General features: G+C 36.9%; 1 protein-coding gene across 3 annotated transcripts; it reads right to left on the bottom strand.

The window, feature by feature from the left end:
* Positions 1 to 2,178: 2,178 nt before the first annotated feature.
* On the bottom strand, positions 2,179 to 18,632 carry DBF4 (DBF4-CDC7 kinase regulatory subunit). 3 transcript variants are annotated; one of them, XM_074835041.1, is made up of 13 exons: positions 18,521 to 18,632; positions 18,251 to 18,343; positions 15,669 to 15,847; positions 13,586 to 13,768; positions 12,340 to 12,390; positions 11,727 to 11,796; positions 11,501 to 11,577; positions 9,963 to 9,993; positions 9,646 to 9,691; positions 7,781 to 7,912; positions 5,079 to 5,193; positions 4,627 to 4,751; positions 2,179 to 3,413 (listed from the first exon to the last, which is right to left on the bottom strand). In XM_074835041.1, the coding sequence occupies exons 2-13, from the start codon at positions 18,294 to 18,296 to the stop codon at positions 2,348 to 2,350; spliced, it is 2,121 nt and encodes a 706-aa protein (XP_074691142.1). In that variant the 5' UTR covers positions 18,297 to 18,343; positions 18,521 to 18,632; the 3' UTR covers positions 2,179 to 2,347. The 3 variants fall into 3 exon arrangements, with proteins under 3 accessions (XP_074691142.1, XP_074691152.1, XP_074691146.1); XM_074835051.1 differs by having other exon boundaries at positions 9,646 to 9,688; XM_074835045.1 differs by lacking the exon at positions 18,521 to 18,632 and having other exon boundaries at positions 18,251 to 18,449.
* Positions 18,633 to 18,738: the final 106 nt, after the last annotated feature.

The raw sequence follows: 18,738 nt of genomic DNA, 5'->3' as shown, positions 1-18,738 counted from the left end.
AGTAATATAATTATTTTTAAATTTTTGAAAAAAGTTTTTTTAAATAAAACAATCTTGAAAGATCATAAATGCATGAAAACCACACACAACATGCTGAATAAATCTTTTAGAAACAGTTAATAGGCTCACTATGGCTTGTGATACAATCTGAACATACTACACACAACAGGGACGCCTGGCACACACTAATGTGACTAGTCATCTGTAAACAAAATCAGCATCGTGACTAAAAGTGCTTTTTGCAACCAGTAGCAGTGACTCTCCCATCTTGTTCTGCATTACAATGAGTAATCTTTATACTTTAATGACAACTCTCTGAATTTTTTTCCCTTAAGATTCTAAAGCCAGATTCCAAGGTGTTTAGATCTCCTCTTTGCAGTGCCCATTGAGCTAACGTGTTCTAAATCATGTACAAAACATACACACTGGTTACCTGATGAGCAGATGTACTCACATTGAGTACCTCTCCCCTTAACTAGTGCAATATCTTTATGTATATAAATAACCATGTATATACATTCCAGTCAGATGGAGGCCACCACACCAAGAAGAGTGTGTGTCTCGGCGATGGAAGGAAGTGTCCGCGAGAGATGCCTACTGACAGATTGTTGCAATGTGTTTGGGGGAAAAATGCAAGTTTTAGACTTTAGTACTGAACCAATAGCTAAAGACCAAAACAACTCCCAAAAAACATTCTCAAAAGAAAAATGGACAAATACTTGTTCCTAAAATAGACTGCATTCATCGAATCAGAGAGAAATCCTTCTATCGTTTAAGTGTCACTCAAAGAACAAAGTAATTGCTTCAACGTTCTACTTTAAAGTCCCATTCCTAAAACACTATATATTGGTTAATTACAGGCAAAATATATATACATAGAGGCATACACATTCAAGATCAACTCCTTTTAAAAATGTTAATTTTGCTCATTTCTCTAATGGCTTTCTATATAATTTTCTTGATGTGAATCCAAATCAGAAGAAACTACAAATCAAGCCAGAAGTGACTCATAAGATGGAGACCAAAAGCAGTTCATACCAGACTGTACAGGAAGAATAAGGAATGTCACATTTAGGGTGACAGCAATGCCTAAAGCAGCCACTTTTATCATTAAGCTTCCAATTCATCTGCTCTTTAAAGGAAAGGAATTTTCCTCGCCCATTCCTGCACACCAGGAAGCTTTACCCACCCCTCAGAGAAGCTATCCTGTAAAGGACAGACAGTAAGTATGCAATGACTGAAAGCACTTTGACCGTAAGAACACTGACAAGAGTTAAGTTTGAGAATATCAAATGGACAAGAGATAAAAATGCAAACAAGTAATTTATGCAAAAATTAATAAAGAGTAATTTCTGCTGGTTTAGATCTCTTATATGACTTTAAGGCACTTACAGTTATTAATAAAGCTTTGTAATTACCTCCTATAATTCCATACTCAGGCCCTGCACCAATTTACAGATACAGAAATTCTGAAAGAGATCAGGTTTAGTAAAGATACGAAGTATAAGTCTTCCCAGTTCTCACTTGGGTCTTTCACTCTGCCTCTGAGTAAGCTAGTCAGACAGGCTGGCTACTCTGAAAGAAAAATCAAACAAATGACCTGAGTCAATCAGAAACCTATTGGCTGTTTGGTTGCTGTCGTTGTTGCTGCTCCATTGTTGTTGTGTTTGGGGTTTTTTAAAGAAAAATTTAAAGTATACATCTACTGCTTTCCTACTGGCTGAAATACACAATACAGCTACTTTTAGTCCAAAAATAAATTATAAGAGAGTAGCCAAAAAATAATACATGCTTTCCTAATCCTACTTCTTTGTGAGTCCATAGGTTCCCCGAGACAATTTCAGCAGAAGAAATATTAGGAAAGCAAATGACTTTTTTGTTTTTTTGCATTCTCTAATAAAGCAGCAGCAGAAGGAATAGGAAGGGAAGCAACCAAATGTCCACAAAATAGCAGTAGTCCATAAGTAATGGACTGCCTTATTTACAATGAAACATCCAGTTATTTATAGTGTGGTTACTTAGAATGTACCTAATCAATGATTTTAGAAAATTATTCTATCCAAATTCAGCTACATCATACTTACTGGTTTCACCTAGCATTAATTTAACCCCAAATCTGGGGTCAGAGCCTTTTACTAGCTGTGACAAAGCAGTTCCTTTTAAGAAAAGCAAACAAACAAAAAAGAACTCAAGTTTTATTTTCCATATTTACATATACAGAAGTTTTTGCATTAAAAACTTGAAAACCAAACAATCTGTACATATAATACAGCAATTAAAGTCTCCATGAATAAAATCTTAAATTTGCAAGTTTACTTGAAAAATCATTATATTAAATAAAGCAGCATTAAAATCCAACAAATGGGGATGAGGATGAAGAGGAAAATAATGACCACATAACATTTGTATTCTGCCCTTCCCATATATCTTTTATGCTAGTTGAGCCTTTGTTCTCAGGGTAACTTGAAAAACCTCCAAATTCTGAGTTTCTTTCACTTGTCTGAAATAATTCCAGTAGGGCCTGTACTGGTGAGCTACAAGAACTTCTCTTCTCTTCAGGAACAGTCGGCCTGTCTGTATACTTTATGCATAACTCTGTATTCTGTTTCCAGGTTTCTCTCTTATTTCTTCCCAAATAAAGCTTCACTTTTCTGTGCAGCTTTCCAGACGGTGAACAGTGCGTGGTGCTGGCAGTCAATTCATTAAGTTCTTTGTTTATAGCAGTATCAGATACCTCAGCCTCCAGACCTACGCTGTGCTGCATCAGTTGATGATTATCACATAAATCACAATGTTTCTTGACAAATGTGGGATTGGCATCTGTTTTTTTCAAACACTTTGCTGGTAGAACTACTGCATTATTTAATTTTCGTTTTGCCTGTGATAGGTTTTTGTCTTTTTCACTAAAATCTGTATCATGAGCATGAGAATAAAAAGTATGCGTGCCTTCCTGAAAACACTGTAAATTCTTTTTATCTACTTCTGGTTCCCGTATTTCTTTACTGAATGGCTCATAAGCTTGAGACAAGTTCTCCATGTATGCTTTGTCATATTTCTGAGGGGGTGGTTGTATGAAATTTGATGATAAAACAGTTTCTCTTAAGTTTGCAGCACAGGAGCAATCAGTTTTAGTATTTTCATCATTATTTCTGAACTTACTTTTTGGTTCCAAAGGTTGTGACAGGTGACAATAAAGAACTGAACAGACAGATCCAGAAATAGGGGTAGGTATTGGCACAGAATTTGGTTGTATTTCTGCAGGCTGGCGATCCAGTTTGAGTGCCCGCATTGCTGTATCCTTCCATGAGTAACTTTTCAATGAAATGCGTTGCTTTTTCAGTCGTTCCTTCAGCTCATCTGGTCTAGTTATCTTTCCAATAATAGGAGAAAAATATCCTGTGCTACATTTTGTCCTGCAATGAAATTGTTTAAAACTATTAACAAACACTTGAAAAAAACATCTGTAACCACCCCATATGCAACCAATTCTAGAAAAACAAACCAACAAAGCAATTTTTATTTTTAAAGGAAATATATATTTAGGGTAGCACCACACTACTTCTACAGGAACAGAGTGTCTTATACTTGAATTTGATGTTTTCTTATTGGTTTCTACAGCTCATAAAATCGTTTTTAAAATACACAAAGTAGTCTAGTATTTCAGTAAATCTCAATTCACAGTGGTATTAAGAACAAAAGAAGTTAATTAATATAATGCAATGACTATGAATACTTACAAATTTTCCACAATATATACACACAAAATTAGCATAATCATGTATGATTTTCTCGACATAGTATTTCAAACCTAACCACTCTGAGTATTTTTAAATCACAAAAGGAATAAAGGCTTGCTTTCATTAGGCTATCAGTTGTTTCAACTCTATTTGCATTTCCTTTGATTTCACTAAGAATATATTTCTTCAATACTTTTTTTTTGTTAAATAAATGAGAAAGCTATTCCTTATCTCCCAACTCATTTGCAAAAAATCAGAGCAATCTTGAATTGAGTTACTGTTCCAAGTGATGAAGACACTGCTGCCTACAGTCCAAGACATGAAACAAGTCTTTCTTGCCTATTTAAGCTTTTGAGCTATGAAGAAGGAAGGAAAGTTTTCATTTTTTTGTCCAGCACAGGCAGGACAGAAACTAAGGGGCTTAGAGTACAGATAGACAGGAAGATCTTGCTTAGACTAGGAAAAGTTTTTCCACTGGTACGGAGGAGATCAGACTGACTGAGGAAGATATCAATTGCTGTTCTTAGCCTACTAAGAATGACAAAGTTTTTAGAGCAAGATGCTCAGACATTGCTGTCCTTCTGACACCAATATTTTAGTACAGTAGATCTTCCTTTTCTGAAGCTGAAGGATAGGTAGGACAACTTTTGGCAATTCCTTTCAGTCTCATTTTTCTGTGATGCCATCTGCACTTTTAATTTTTTTTTCTCTAATTTCTGCCTTATAGAACTGATTTGCTAGGCACAACTGCATTGCAAATTTCAGTGATTTATTTCAGACTGAAAAAATATGAATTTATTCTGTATCAGATCCAAAATTGCAGAACTAAGTATCTTTACATTCACTGTCTTAACTCAAGAGTCTTTAAAATTTAAAGCATGTAACTTACCTTTTTAGTTTTTCTGCATCATCTTTGTATTCAACAAAGTCATAAACAAACTTTGAGATTATATCATCAACAACTTGATACTGTGTACTTTGTGCAAAATTTCGGTGCTGTTCACTTTCAAGATGCTGGAATTAAAGAAAAAATAAATCTAATAGTACAGATACAAACATACAAGTCAACAGTATGATATGGAGCAGTAAATAAATATCATTAATTTATTACCAGTGTCTCAGACATGAACTAATAGTGCCTTCAGTTATCATACATAGAAGCAGCAATCAAGAATTAAAATGTACAGGGGAAAAAAAATACCCACTTGCTGCTTTTTAGGAGATATATTCAGAAAATCTTTTAAGATAAAAAACACATTTAACTTGCAAGTAGAAACCACTGTTAATATCACATTTAAGACTTATGACTGTATCAAAGCATGTACTTGACATTTCACATACTGTTTGCAGATCTTCATATTTCTTCCCACAACATTCACAGTATCCTCTCTTTTTTTTGTCCTTCTGAGGGAGCTGAATAGGAGTTTCACAGTCCTTGTCACTATTTATTTTGTTTCTGTTAACAGAAAAGATTTATTAGTAAGTCTCAAATATGGAGCTGAGCTCTATACTTGCCTCTCAAGGTATATTCATTCTTACTTAAAAAAATAAAAAAACCCACTTTATTTCCCCTCAAACTATTTACACTGTGTTAGTCAATGCTTAGGAAAAAACAAAGAGAAAAATTATGCATTAATTAAAAAAAAAAATATCTACTGCAAGACAACAGGCAGACCCAGTGGAACTATATGTAAGCATAAAACATCCAGGTTAGTATAGATGTACTACTATCACTGACTCGGAATAAACAATGCAAAATTGCTAAATAAAAAAAATCTCATTTGACAAATCAAAGGATATATTGAAATCTTTGTGCATAGCTGGTAAAAGAAAAGGTTTTGATAAATTCAAAACTACAAAAAAAGAAAAAAGCCTTCTAGCATCTTGACTGTCAGTGCTTTTGATGCCAAGAAAACACTTGTTGATGCAGCAAAAACATATGGTGACCTCATTCTCTGGTAAAAGTTAATAACAGTCATATTTGTTGGTTATACATAGGTTTTGAATATGCTGACCAAATGCCATGTTGTCCTGTTTTTCTAGGTACAGGCTAAGTGGAAATATGAGGAACTGAACCTCAAGTTCTTCCTGGAGATTAAAACATTAAGAGGTTTTCAATAGCTGCTCCATGACCTTCAGAGTCCTCATCTGGGTAGAGCTACTGTTTGCTGCAATTCACTATTAAACCACCTAAGGATGACACGCTAGCGGTAAAGCAAAGTCGTCAATCTCTTCTTCCCTTTTACTTCAGAGGAATAGTGCCATCTCCCTGTCTAGTCAAAAATCATTCTGACAGACTTTACCAAGTATCTGCACAGATGTAAACTCAGGACTTTACATCAAAAAACCTGTCCTGAAAAAAATCTCTAACTTACAAAGCATTGCAATGCATTGCTCAGCATAAGGGTGCACTGCTTTCAACAACTGCTTCCAGTCAACAAGTCTAAATCGGTAAACACCTGCCCCAGCATTTGTTGGGTTTCACAGGACAGGCTCCACCTAACCGTGTACTTTTCCTACTAGACTAACCCTTCACCTTCCCTCTTTAGAACTGTAAAAATCACAGAGAACCAATAAGCAGGATATAAGCAACAGAATTTATCATCTGAAGATTGAATAATGTCTGCAGGTCTTGCCCAATGCAGAAGCAGAACTGACAACTTCGCTTCAACAAGCTTTTCTCCCAGATGAAGATAAAACAAGCAAGCACTCCCCTTTCTCTCTCCCAAAACTGACATTCCTCTCATTTAGCTGCTGAGTATGAAATAATCTCCCACCTAAATATCTCTTTGTTATGTGCCAACCTGAAAGATTAAATATGAATATTCATTCAAATATAACTCCTGAAATTTTTAATATATCATATTCCTTAATCCATATACATGAAAATAATATTGCCTTTTTTTTTAATGCTTTAAAAAGAATGGGCCTTTCTAACCCCCTCTGAAGAGACATCAGAAATTGCCTTATTATTGCAAGGGTTACTACTGTATGATAGTTGCTTTGCTTTTTCATACTGCTACATTCATTGCAATTAAAAAAAACCCACAAAAATGATTTTTTTTTTTTCATCATGGCAACATCAGCTGAAAACCTCCAGCACTATAATAATGATGAAAGACTGAACAGAAGCTATTTCATGAAGAAAACCTAAATAAGTCTTAGACCAGGGACAGAAAAGCAGCGAAAGTTACTAGATACAGGAAGTTCCATGTATAGCAAAGCTACCTTTCACCTAAATATATTCAGTCTCTCACATGAATCAGTTTTAGAGGTCAGTCAAAGGATCATTAATACTCCAGATATGCTAGGTAGAAGAAATTCAAAACAATAGTTTCATTCACCAAAAACCAGATAATTAAGACTAAGTAGTTTCAAATCATAAAATTGATTTACCAAAAGTTCTAACTGCACCTGGAGTGCTCAAATAGAGCCTGAATGCCAAAATGTATCACATAAACACTTGCTGTCAGACTGACTGCAATTCTACCGGGCAGATGGCATCCACTTTTTATCTCTGAAGAGTTGAAGCAGTATCTGCAGAATCTAATTTCTATGAATTAGACTTTATCAACAATGTGCACTCTTTAACAATGATTCTGCACTGTGATTGAGTATCACTGTTTTAAAAAATTTTAACTGCCTACTTTGGCATTATACTGACAAGTATCAGAAGTCTTAAGAAATCCACTTCCTGTAAAATACTTACTGGATGGCATCCCAGATGAAGACAAAGAAGAAACCAGTGGCAGAAAGGAAAAAAATATCTTATGCTGACCCACAGTGATAGGAGAAGGCCGCATTTTTGGATGTATATATCTGTATGTCCAAAAAAAAGGACTAAAGACAGGATAAAGAGGGTACGGAAAGATAGACATACACCAACAGTTACAGTGCAGCAAATACATGAGCTGAGACACAGCTATTAGTATTAAATATCACACGAAATTAGAAGCAGAGCAATTATTTCAGAAAACAATTACTTTAGAATGTAGAGAACCGCCCTCTCCTCTATCCACACCTCAGTAATGTTTTCAACAAACCTTTGCTTAGACTGAGTTTGCTTTTGACCAGAAGGATGCTTCTTATCCACCTCAAATGGACTACACGGTTTTGGAACACAGTAGTTCAGAACTGGAAAACTGGGTAACTGCAGATAAAACGGTCGGTAGTTGCTGTATTAGACAAAACAAGTGCATTAGAACCATCAGAAATGGAAAAGGTTTATAGCACAAATCTTGAAAAAGCGTTCCTTTTATATATATTCTTTACACATAACATACACAGAATGCTAAGCAGACCAACATCCCGTAATAAGTCATTCTGTCCTTCCTTCCTATAAACTTGGTACTTTTCTCAAAATAGATTTGCCTTGAGTTTCCATAGCTGTCTTACACATTTCCCGGGGTATGGCTTTCATGTAAGCTAACAATTTGGATGATGGTGCATCTGTGTTCTTGAGAAGCAGCTATAGAAGCTCCTAACATCTAAGGCTTTTTTTTTCCCATTTTCTTCCTTTTTGACAAATTTTAATCAATTCATCATTCAAAATATAAAAACTGACCTTTTCATTTTCCAGAAAGATAGCTCTCCTGTACACCACTGTACTTAAGAGATATCAGAACTAGCAACCGTACCCATGCTGAGTATATTAAAAACATTTAAAATAGGACATACCAAAAGTTCACATTCATTTGACTGAAATGCTGATGCCAGAATTCAGTCTGATTTTTTTTCCCCACATTACTATTATAAGCTACCCAGGCAGAAGAAAAAAAGCAACTCTGGAAAACATAATAGGCTAAGCATCTTGTTATGCTTCCAAACTGTTATTCATGTTGCATAAACATTTAAACATTAAAAAGCATTGTTTATGCTACAGACATTTAAATGTTTCAAGTGTTTAGTACTCAGCTACATTCAGAAGTCAAATTCACATGTTTATATACAAATTTCTTGTACTTACAATTGTGTTTGTCCAATTGTCCCCACTATCCTCACGTCCCTCATACCAATTACAACAACTTACAGTGTAAGACCCAGTTTAAGTATCTTTTTTTAACTCAGGAAAGTGTCAAATAAATCAGGTCAAAGATTTGGAGCTTATAACCATCATCACAAAGCAGAAGTTAGTTAAGAATTTAAAGGTGTAAAACATGCTGTGCAGAACTGCACTTTTTTTGTAATCCATTGTTCTCTCAACTTCTGGCAAACTGGTATTTCCTTACAGAAGCAGGTCTGATTGATTACAGGACCAGAAAGATGTGAAAATTTTAAAGGCTGAAGTATCAGATTTCACACTACTAGGGATACTGAAATCTGATTAATAGGCTTTTTTTCCTTTTAAAAAGAAATGATTGAACAGGAAATTAAACCTAATTTCAAAGGGCAATTTTAACTATAACAACTTCCCTTTCCTTACATCTAAACAGTCTCTGCAGGAGATGAATGTTACTGAGTTGAGACTACAGGACTGGAATTTAGCATCAAAATTTTATTGGCCTTTTGGGCTACAGGATTTGGATCCAAGAAAAGATGTCAAGGTTCAAAGCTTCCAGGTTTCCTTTTCATTCGTATGGCCCTTGGTAGAAAGTAGCCCGGAGAACCCACTCTCGTGATCTACAAACCAGAGCTACATATTAACTTTCCAGTTCCATTACCTACTGCAAATACTCCCTACTATACTACTACTTGCTCAATCTCATTCAGTGGCTAAACACAGATACCTATACGCAGAGCATGCAGAGATGAAAACTTTGTGTATTGTAAGAGGACAGTATGCCTGGCATCTGAAGTCAGGAAGTTGAAGGAAATTGAAATCTGAAGGCCACTTCCTCAAGGCATACTAAATGTTTCTGAATTACTCAGTTTGAGAACCGCATTATTGAATGCAGAAGAGAACACTTACCGACTTCGATCTTCCACCTTGACAAATGGATTTTTCAGTCTACCTGCTCAAGGGGCGAAAAAAGAAAATTGAGAAAAATACTTTTCTTCATTCAGCAAGTTACTCCAGTAGCTGAATAAACAAGCAGGAATTGTTTTAGAACTCATTATGTACATGCTTTGATAAACTCTTTACTTCCATTAATTTTTTTCTACATGCTTTTCTTAGACATACAAATTAGAATACAGCATGCTTGACCAGATGAGAACAGTAGTACATTTTTAAGCATTCAGAAAATAAAGCAAACCAGAAACCTCTACAAATATTGAAGTACTTACTTCTTGACTTCTGAGCAGTAACTTCTTTTCCCTACCAAAAAAAAAACCGAGAAGGTATATAATCCCTGTGAATATTATTCTGCATTTTACTTAAAGATTTAGCTGTAGCTCATTTTAATTTATGAGGGTCTCCCCATGCTAATCACAACTTCATACACAGTCACAATAAATTCTGCAGGAAACTAAGCTCATTAGTACCTCAGAAATATGGTGACATCTTTCACAAATATTTATTTCTACACTACAAAAAAAGTGTTCTCCTTGAGACATGTCAATTTATTTTTCCTAAAACCAAAACCAAACAAAAAACCCACAAAGGTAAATTTATACACTTACTCTCTCTCCTCTCCCAAAATACCTTGCCATGGTTGAAAGCGGATTCTTAAATATGGGTAATGTTTTTACAACACTATAAATGCTAATTAACTACACACTAAAATGCCACGAAAAACTGCAGATAGCAACATTCTCCAACTAAAACAATTCTTCTCATTTGAATGGATTTTTAGCAATGAAGATTAAAATTAAAAGGAGTATTCTGCCTTCAGAAAAGAGTAAATCTACATTCAAGCATCAGCTGTTAGCTGTAATTGATTCTGGTTAAAGTAAAAACTCGTATTTTATGCTACTTGCACAAAAACTCCACCCTGCTATCCATGAACACAGACACACTGATGATTTAGCAGAAGATTTCATGTGCCCTCAGTAATTAGCCAATACTGCATTCCAAAACAACGTAACAGACTAGATGGTATGTTTCCATTTACTTATTATCACAGACCCCTGCCTGGACTATATAATTGTACAACTTCACAAGTTTAATATACATTATAGAGCAACTGCAGACAGAGCACACAAGCAGCTAAAACGGTTTCAATGCCTCACTGTATCATACACTAAAACCTGAAGAAATCGGGATTTTCATATGCCAACTACACATTATTGGCAGAATAGGTCAAAGACGCTTTATGTTAGTTCTTTAAAAGACTAGGAAGGACAAAATGCGGAGTTGAGCAACTGACAGATTCCTTAGACACAGCTTCTTCAGGAAACCTAATTGTGATTCTTCAAAATGGTCCATCAAAAGGAAATGGTTTCTAATCACTGTGCCACAGGGAAAATTATACAAGGCTACTTAACCACAATCTACATCATACTAAAACCAAGCTACAATTTTTTTATTTATTATTTTTGTGGCAGGCAGAATGGAAATTTCAGACAGTTCAGTACTACTGATTCTTAGATATCCTTTACAAGACCACCTTGTAAAGATCCTTACAAAGGTCCACACATTATTTTGTCAATGCTACTATAGAATTTATTTTTTAATAATGCTGAAATGTATAGCTAATACTTTCTATTTTTCAAAGATAGTTTTTACATCAATTTATAAAACATACTGGTCTGAAAAACTGAACATGAGCAAGACTTTATTAAAGTAAAATCTGTAAGCTTCACAGTAGGTATTACTTAGTACTCCTGTTTTCTCACGGTAATGAAACAAATCGCATTTTCACAAACAGCAAAGAGCCACTTACCACATCTTTAAAAGAGTTGTCTGCTCTTTTGATGAGGTAGAGCTCCTTCTTCTTTTGTTCTATGTAATTCTTAACATCTGGCAAAGAGAGGGAGAATTATACTCATCTGTGTTTATTTTTGTATGCTTGACATAATTTGTAATTTTTAATATTTTGAATTAAACAAAAGAATAATTAAATTAATGTTACAAGTTCAAGTTAGGCTTCATCAAACAAAAATATTTACCATCAATATGAAGTACCTTCACTCCCCAACTCAAAGCATTGGATAGTATACTACCAGAGGGGATTAAGTCCTGCAAACAATAAATTATATTAATAATTTTAGACTATAGTAGATTATGTAAAACAATTACAAATGTATTACAACATGTAATACGAAAGCTGAGATCGAAGTGCAGACACTTTGCTTCTTGCGAAAAGACTATCGCTCTCCTTAACTGACTTTTCCATCTCCATGTCACAGCACTTCACCATCAAGATTATATTTAACCTTTCATAAAGCCGAAATTGTTCTGTTGTCACATTTTATAGTAAGATTTGAAGACAGTGATTTTATACATTTAGTTGAACTTCACGAGCACCTCTCAAATGCTAGCTATATTAGCAATCCTGATAAATCACAATACTAGTCATAAGACTCCACAGTCTTTCAATTTTTCACAAAGTACCCAGAAAGTATGATCGGACAGTTGTACTCAAGGCAATACTCAACTTCTGCCTGAGCGTTCCATGAGGGACTTCTCTCTTAGACCACTACGACCACTCTTACTACTGCTTGTTTTCTAGAAGAGCAAAATCAGTTTCTCAAGCATGAATTTGTTGATTACTCAGCTTACCTGCTCTTTGATTGCTTTTTCAACCAAGGATTTTCCTCTGCTCATACCTACCTATATTAAAGAAGAAACACATTTGTAGCACGTTAGAACTCATTTCAAAAAAACCAAAACGTAAGACAATTTACATTGTTGCTAACAAATACATGTTTTAGCTATGATAGTCTCCTTTTTTTTTCACTGTACTGCTATTTTTCATTAATTTGCATCCCCCCCATAAGGTTGATAAAATCTGGGTGAAAAAAAGAAAAAAGAAAAACAAACCCCAAACAAGTAATCATCTTCAGCCAAAGGAGGTCACTGCACGGCTGAAGCAATGTTAGTGCTGGAACAACACAGATGGTGGGAATAAGCAGCCAGTGGCACACACCAAAACATGAGATTTCATCAGTGGGACTTTTGTCAAATTAAGCTAACAGTCCTTAATATAATCATAGCCTCTGTCTTATCCCCATCTTTTCTATCACCACTGCTGTTTATTCACAATGAGCTTGCCTTTACGTACCCAGGTTATTTGGAAAATGAGGTGATCTCACTGATGCAATGCAAAGACCAGCCTGCAGACTGGCTCACTGTCATGTTTCTGAATAAGTACCATGTACATAGCACAGCTAATTGTTTCCAACTGAATTCTGAAAGGACTCAACTTCATGTAAACCTGCACAAATTCAGATACTAACTGTTGCAATTAACATGATCCTCTAAGAAAGAGCTCAGAAAAACTTTATAATGTTCAGTTTTAAATATTTGAATTATTTCCTTGAACTACTATCAAAGAGTGCTTCTGTAGAGATCTGCATTAACATTATCACAGCAGCCAGATTTTAATAGCCTGTGTGGCCAGAGAGACAGGAACTGGTGGGTGCCATCGCAAGCCTATCCATATTGATCCAGCTGTCAAACATAACAATGTCAATGTTATTAATTATAAGTCAGACACACTACATTAGAACAGATTTTAGTGTAGTTTGCTTATTTACAGAAAAGGGCCCTTTTTCAAATTAGTTTTTGAAAGCTTGCTTAATCTGAGTTAGTTAAGTTTAACAAGTTAGCCTGAAGCAGTTTAAAAGTACGTTTGACCTGTTAAAAAAACCCCAACAAACAACAAAAAAAACCCACACCACCTTATTCACTCAAGGAACTGTTGCCATCTTTAGGAAACAAAATAGGAGAAAAATAGTAAGAGCACATCCCATGGGTTGTACCTGTTTTGCAGTATTACTAGTAAGAAAGTTACTGTATCTACTACCTTAAATGAACTTCCATCATGTCGATCTTTTCGGTTGCTAGGATGAGGTGAACTATTTCCTCCATTACGTGCAGATTCTGGGCTAGGGACAGGAGAAATCTGACCAAGAGTTGGTGCAAATTTTGCCTCCTTTTTATTAGACACCAGATAGCTGATATCTTTACTAAGAAAACTCTCCACTCTCTAAATATAAAGACATAAAGCAAATAATTATTTCATGACGGTAAATAACTCAATTTTACATTGCATACTTTAAAGAAAAATGACAAAACTTCTAGAATAATTAAGTTCAAAAACATTGGATTACTGAGAGATATTTTCTAAAGATCTGGATGACAATTACAATTGAGATGTAGTAGCATCTTACTACTCACAAATTTTAATTTCAATTTCTTAATTTTGTAATCTTTATCAAAAGACCTTTGCTTTGTTTTGATTATTGTAATTCTTTGAGCTCTCTAGCTGTAATACCTTCTACACAGAAGTAGTCAAACATTGCACTGAGAAATAACAGAATAATTCAAAGAAAACCATGGTTTATATAATGTTATGTAACAGAAATTTCATAAAGCGTTCAGCTAAACTTAAAGGCATGTGGATGCAAATATAATTTATGGTTTGTAAGAAGCTATAAATTTATTGAGTTTAGAACCAGCAGAAAAATTAAAATCTGCTCAGGATAATTACCATGTTTCACACCTCAGGTATTCATAACACTTTTCAAAAATGTAGAAGACTTAAGCAGACATAACATTTTCATACTCAGCAAGACAAAATATGTGGTTATCCTATGCTTATGTTCTTCCATTTTGTTCTTTCAGTCTTTCATTACCAACTGTTGTATGATTATCAGCTCTATTTGCCTTGTTATTTCTTGCTAGTTTACGTAGCTTAAAATATTTTCCTCTTCTCCACTAATCAGTATGGAAAGCACAATTCACACAGGCAGCAAGCCTGAAACTGTGCCTTCCAATTCCGCTCTATGTACCTTGTACAGAAATGGGACAGAGAGGCACTTCTGTGTGCACTCCACACAAGTAACAATGAAACACACATGGCAGTCGATCTTGAAGGTACTGGGCACCTCAGATTTCGGCATATACTCCTCAGAATAAAACAAAAACTTTCTTTTCAGTCTTTGATTTGCAACTTTACCTTTCACATATGAATTCCTAAAACTCCGTTTTAGAGAGAAAGACAAAAGATAGCGTGCGCTCATTTAATGCTAAATGTAAACAGATGCCTTTAATTTGAAACTCTGTTACTGCTATTCCTTGCCTCTGCTATCATTTCAGACTGCATCTTGATTTACAAGCATCAATTTCATAAAACTGCTCAGCACTCCTCTGAGGTTGAAGTATTGCCAAAGCAACGTTCAGAATAGCTAGCAATTTAAGCAGATCCCTTTTGCTTCTGTGGTTAAAGTGTGTTTAATACGTTAACCATCAAGATTCCTCTACACTAATTCAAAAATATTCGACTTTAAAGTGGACTAACAATTGCACTGCTTGTGTGTTAGTATGACATCCTGTACTTGCTTGCATCAAAGTGTTTCTTCCATACAGAAGAGAGAATTAGCAAAAAAAAGTATTAAGATGCTTATAAAATTATTTAAATAAGTATTTAAAAATACTCATTAACATACTCTGTGCAGAAAGTACTTACTGAAGTTATTGACTTAGCAAGTGTATACAGAGCACTATCTAATCTCTTTCAGATTCAGCTGAAGAACTTTAGTTGTAACATGTAAACATGTCAACGTAGTCAGAAGCAGCGGAAAAAAAATCACCTCAAACAATGAAACTTACTAATTTTCGATAAAATTTTAAGCAAATGAATAATCAACTGAAAACAGACCTTTATAATAAACACTTTTGTTACAATTAGCAAAGCAGCTTCTAGCAAAAAAAGTAAAATAGTTGGTTGATAAGTTAATTGTTTGTATTAAACATTAAGACAAACATAAAAAAGTAAGATCCTATCACATATAAGATAAAAATAACATGAAAATGCACCTGGAAAAGGCATTCCACATGTGCAGATTTTCTTGCAGTTTCATAAAGGTCTCTGCTCATTAACTTACCCCTCCTAGTTCTTTGAGGTCCTTTCCTATTTTTTCAGAGATCACATTTGATGGAATATCGAGGTAAAACACCTTCCCAGCGAGTGGTTTATATTTAAGTTTCTCTGGTTTTCCTGTATCTTTTTTCACATTCTTCAGATAAGATCTTATCTTTTCTGTTTTTGCTTGCATTCCATCTGCTGCAAAAAAGAAAAGGCAATTTAAACAGGACTGTGTTTTATGAACTATGTTTATTTTTTTCTTTTCAAAAAGGAAGATTCCTAGATTATGGAAAGGCAAGCTTCCATGCTATCTAAGACTTTTAAAAAATAGCTATGTGTTAAACATAAGAAAAACTGACATTAATAATAATACCACATACAGCCCTTAAAAGTTTCTCCTTAAAATCATATCCTAAAATGGACTTTTTATTTCAGTTGCTATACAATGCCATCGATTTTCTCACCCAGTTTGGCAAGTATTTGCTACGTCTGTACCACAGTACATGCACTACTTGCAGTCACCAAGAATCACCAGAACACCATTTTAGAACATAAGCTGCCTCTTACTCATCTGAGCCAGTAAGGATTCATATAATTAGAACAAAAACCAGTCAAAAGTAACTGAAACACCAAAAAGTACAAGACCTAGATCCTACTATTTATCTGAATTTTGAGCACCCACCTGAGATGCAGGAAAACTAAGCCTAAAGTTCAGAAACATTCTAGTTATGACCACTCTTTCTGTCCCAGTGAATTTTACTCTAAAAAAACCACACACAGCAATTAAAGTGTGCTGATGAACTTTTCTGATGCTCAACACAGAGCTATTCACGCAGGCCCAAGTGTTAGACTAGACATTTAAATAAGCAAATAAAAAAATTCAGTCTGGGTGAGAAATAAGCCTCATTTCTCAAAGAAAATCTTGAAGTGTGGTGGAGTGTTACAAGACCATCAGCTCAATACTGAGTAGCAATCAAAAAATTAGAAACTGCTAAGAAACAGAAAATAAAATGGATCATTTTGTTATATCACTTCATAAATGCAGGACTCAGCCACATCTTAAATACAGCCTGCAAAAGAGTAACAAGGATAATCAAAGGCATGAAGAATGCCTTGTAGATTAAGACTTTGTCAGTCTGTAAAGTATATGATTTAGGGGATGTGCAAAATCAAAAACACAGAGAGAATGGCTAAAGAGCCCATTCCAGTAGAAGAGCTATGGGGCACCAAACAAAACTAGGACTTGGGTACAAAATAAAAAAACAGGAATTGATTCCCTATGCAACCAGGCAACCCTGTGTAGCTTGTGGCCAAAGAATAATGTTGATACTAAGATGTGATTTCTAGGGGAGGTTACACAAGTACCAGGAAGAGGGGTCCTAAATGCACAGAAATGACACGCAACTCATGAAGCGTCTGTAGCTAAACAGCTGGAAACCAGGATAATATTAGGTGAAAGTAATCATACCTTCTGTTTTTACATACTTCCACAGGAATCCATATATAACCAATGACAGAGACAGAATTATCCAAGACTTGCACATCATTAGTCTTACATTGTTTTTTCTTCCCCACTGACTGACACCACCCTGCTCCTAGTTGCTTCTGTTCTGGAGAAGCTCAAAAGAGACAATGAGGGCTGCTACAGGAAGTGAGCAGGCCTCTTGAGACAAAAAGCCAACATGCAAACCAGTCCCTCTTATGTATCCTCCTCCTCCCTGAAATGGTCTTGGATGGGACAGGGAGAAGAACCACAACTCATGCTGCAAGATTCTGTAAGCAATGGTTATGAACACACATAAGCGAAGCAGCAACAGCAGTCAGCTTTGTAGAACCTAAGAGACCAAAAGAATTAGAGAAATAAGAAAATAGGGAGGCTTAGGATAATGTAACTGATTCAGAATCTAAAGACATGGATGATAAGCAGGTGTGCAAGTGAAATTCCATAGATGACCAGGAATCAAATATGTGATGGCCAGGGCAGCTCAAAAATTAACACAGTAAATACTGGAATTACTACTGAAAAATACATATTAAACTTCTTGGGGATAACCAAAAGTTTGGCGTGAGTTAGCAGTACTGCAGTAACAGTAAAGAATCTCTCTCGTAAAGCAACTGCATTTTAATACCCTGGGCCTAACGTGCCTTCCATGCATGCTCCTGGTACCAGCAAAGATCTGCCTGGGTGGAGCAGTTCGCACGGCAGTGGGCTAGCGAATTTCAACATAGCTACCTACTAGTTTCTTTGCACTGCAAGCATCCTATAAAACAGACCAAGTTAGCTTTTGTTACTTTTTCAGGTATACACTTTTACGTTTAATTCCCCAAGCAATGCAAAGGTTATTTCAGTTGTCCAGCACTAACGAAGCCAGCCCAAGGCGTGCCTGCCCGCTAGCCCGGCAAAGGCGGGAGGCCCGAGCCCAGCAGCCGGCTGCCCGCGGGGGCTCACAGCCAGAGCCAGGAAGGCGGCAGCAGCACCAGGCCGCGGCTGAAAGCGACCCGCCGACGGCAGGCAAGGCTGGAACCCCCCGACCACCCCGCGCTCCAAGCAGGGGCGCGGCAGCTTCCCCCCCGGGCCACCCCCTGAGACCCGCCGCTTACGGGGACGCGCGGCTTTGTCGGCGGCCTCCGCGGCGCTGGGTTTCATCTTCCCGCGGCGTCACATCCTCCTCTCCCCGCCGCCCGCCGGCATACCTGCGGGGATCGGCACAGTCGGCAAGCGCCCCGGCACGCAGCAGCCCCCGGCGGGCTCCAAGCTCTCCCCTCCCGCCACAGCCCGGCCACCCGCCCGGGCTCCCAGCCCTCTCTGCCGCAGCGGCCGGGGCGCCGCGGGTCTCGGTGCCGGTGCGGCGCGGTGCGGTGCCGCCTCACCAGGCTTTCCCGCCTCCGCCAGCCTCAGCCCGCCGCGCGGGTCCTCGCGCCTCCTCCAGGCGAGCGGCAGCGGCGCCGCAGTCCCAGTGACGCCTCGCGCCGCGCCGCGCTCCACCTCCACCAACGGTCGGCCCCACGCGCGCGCGCACGCGGCAGGGGGCGGGCCGAGCGCTGAGGGAGGGGAGGGGCGGGGCGGGGCGGGGTCCCGCTCGGCGAGG

This window comes from Strix aluco, chromosome 1 (assembly GCF_031877795.1).
Source record: "Strix aluco isolate bStrAlu1 chromosome 1, bStrAlu1.hap1, whole genome shotgun sequence".
NCBI lineage: Eukaryota > Metazoa > Chordata > Aves > Strigiformes > Strigidae > Strix > Strix aluco.
This window is presented reverse-complemented; position numbering and strand designations above follow the sequence as displayed.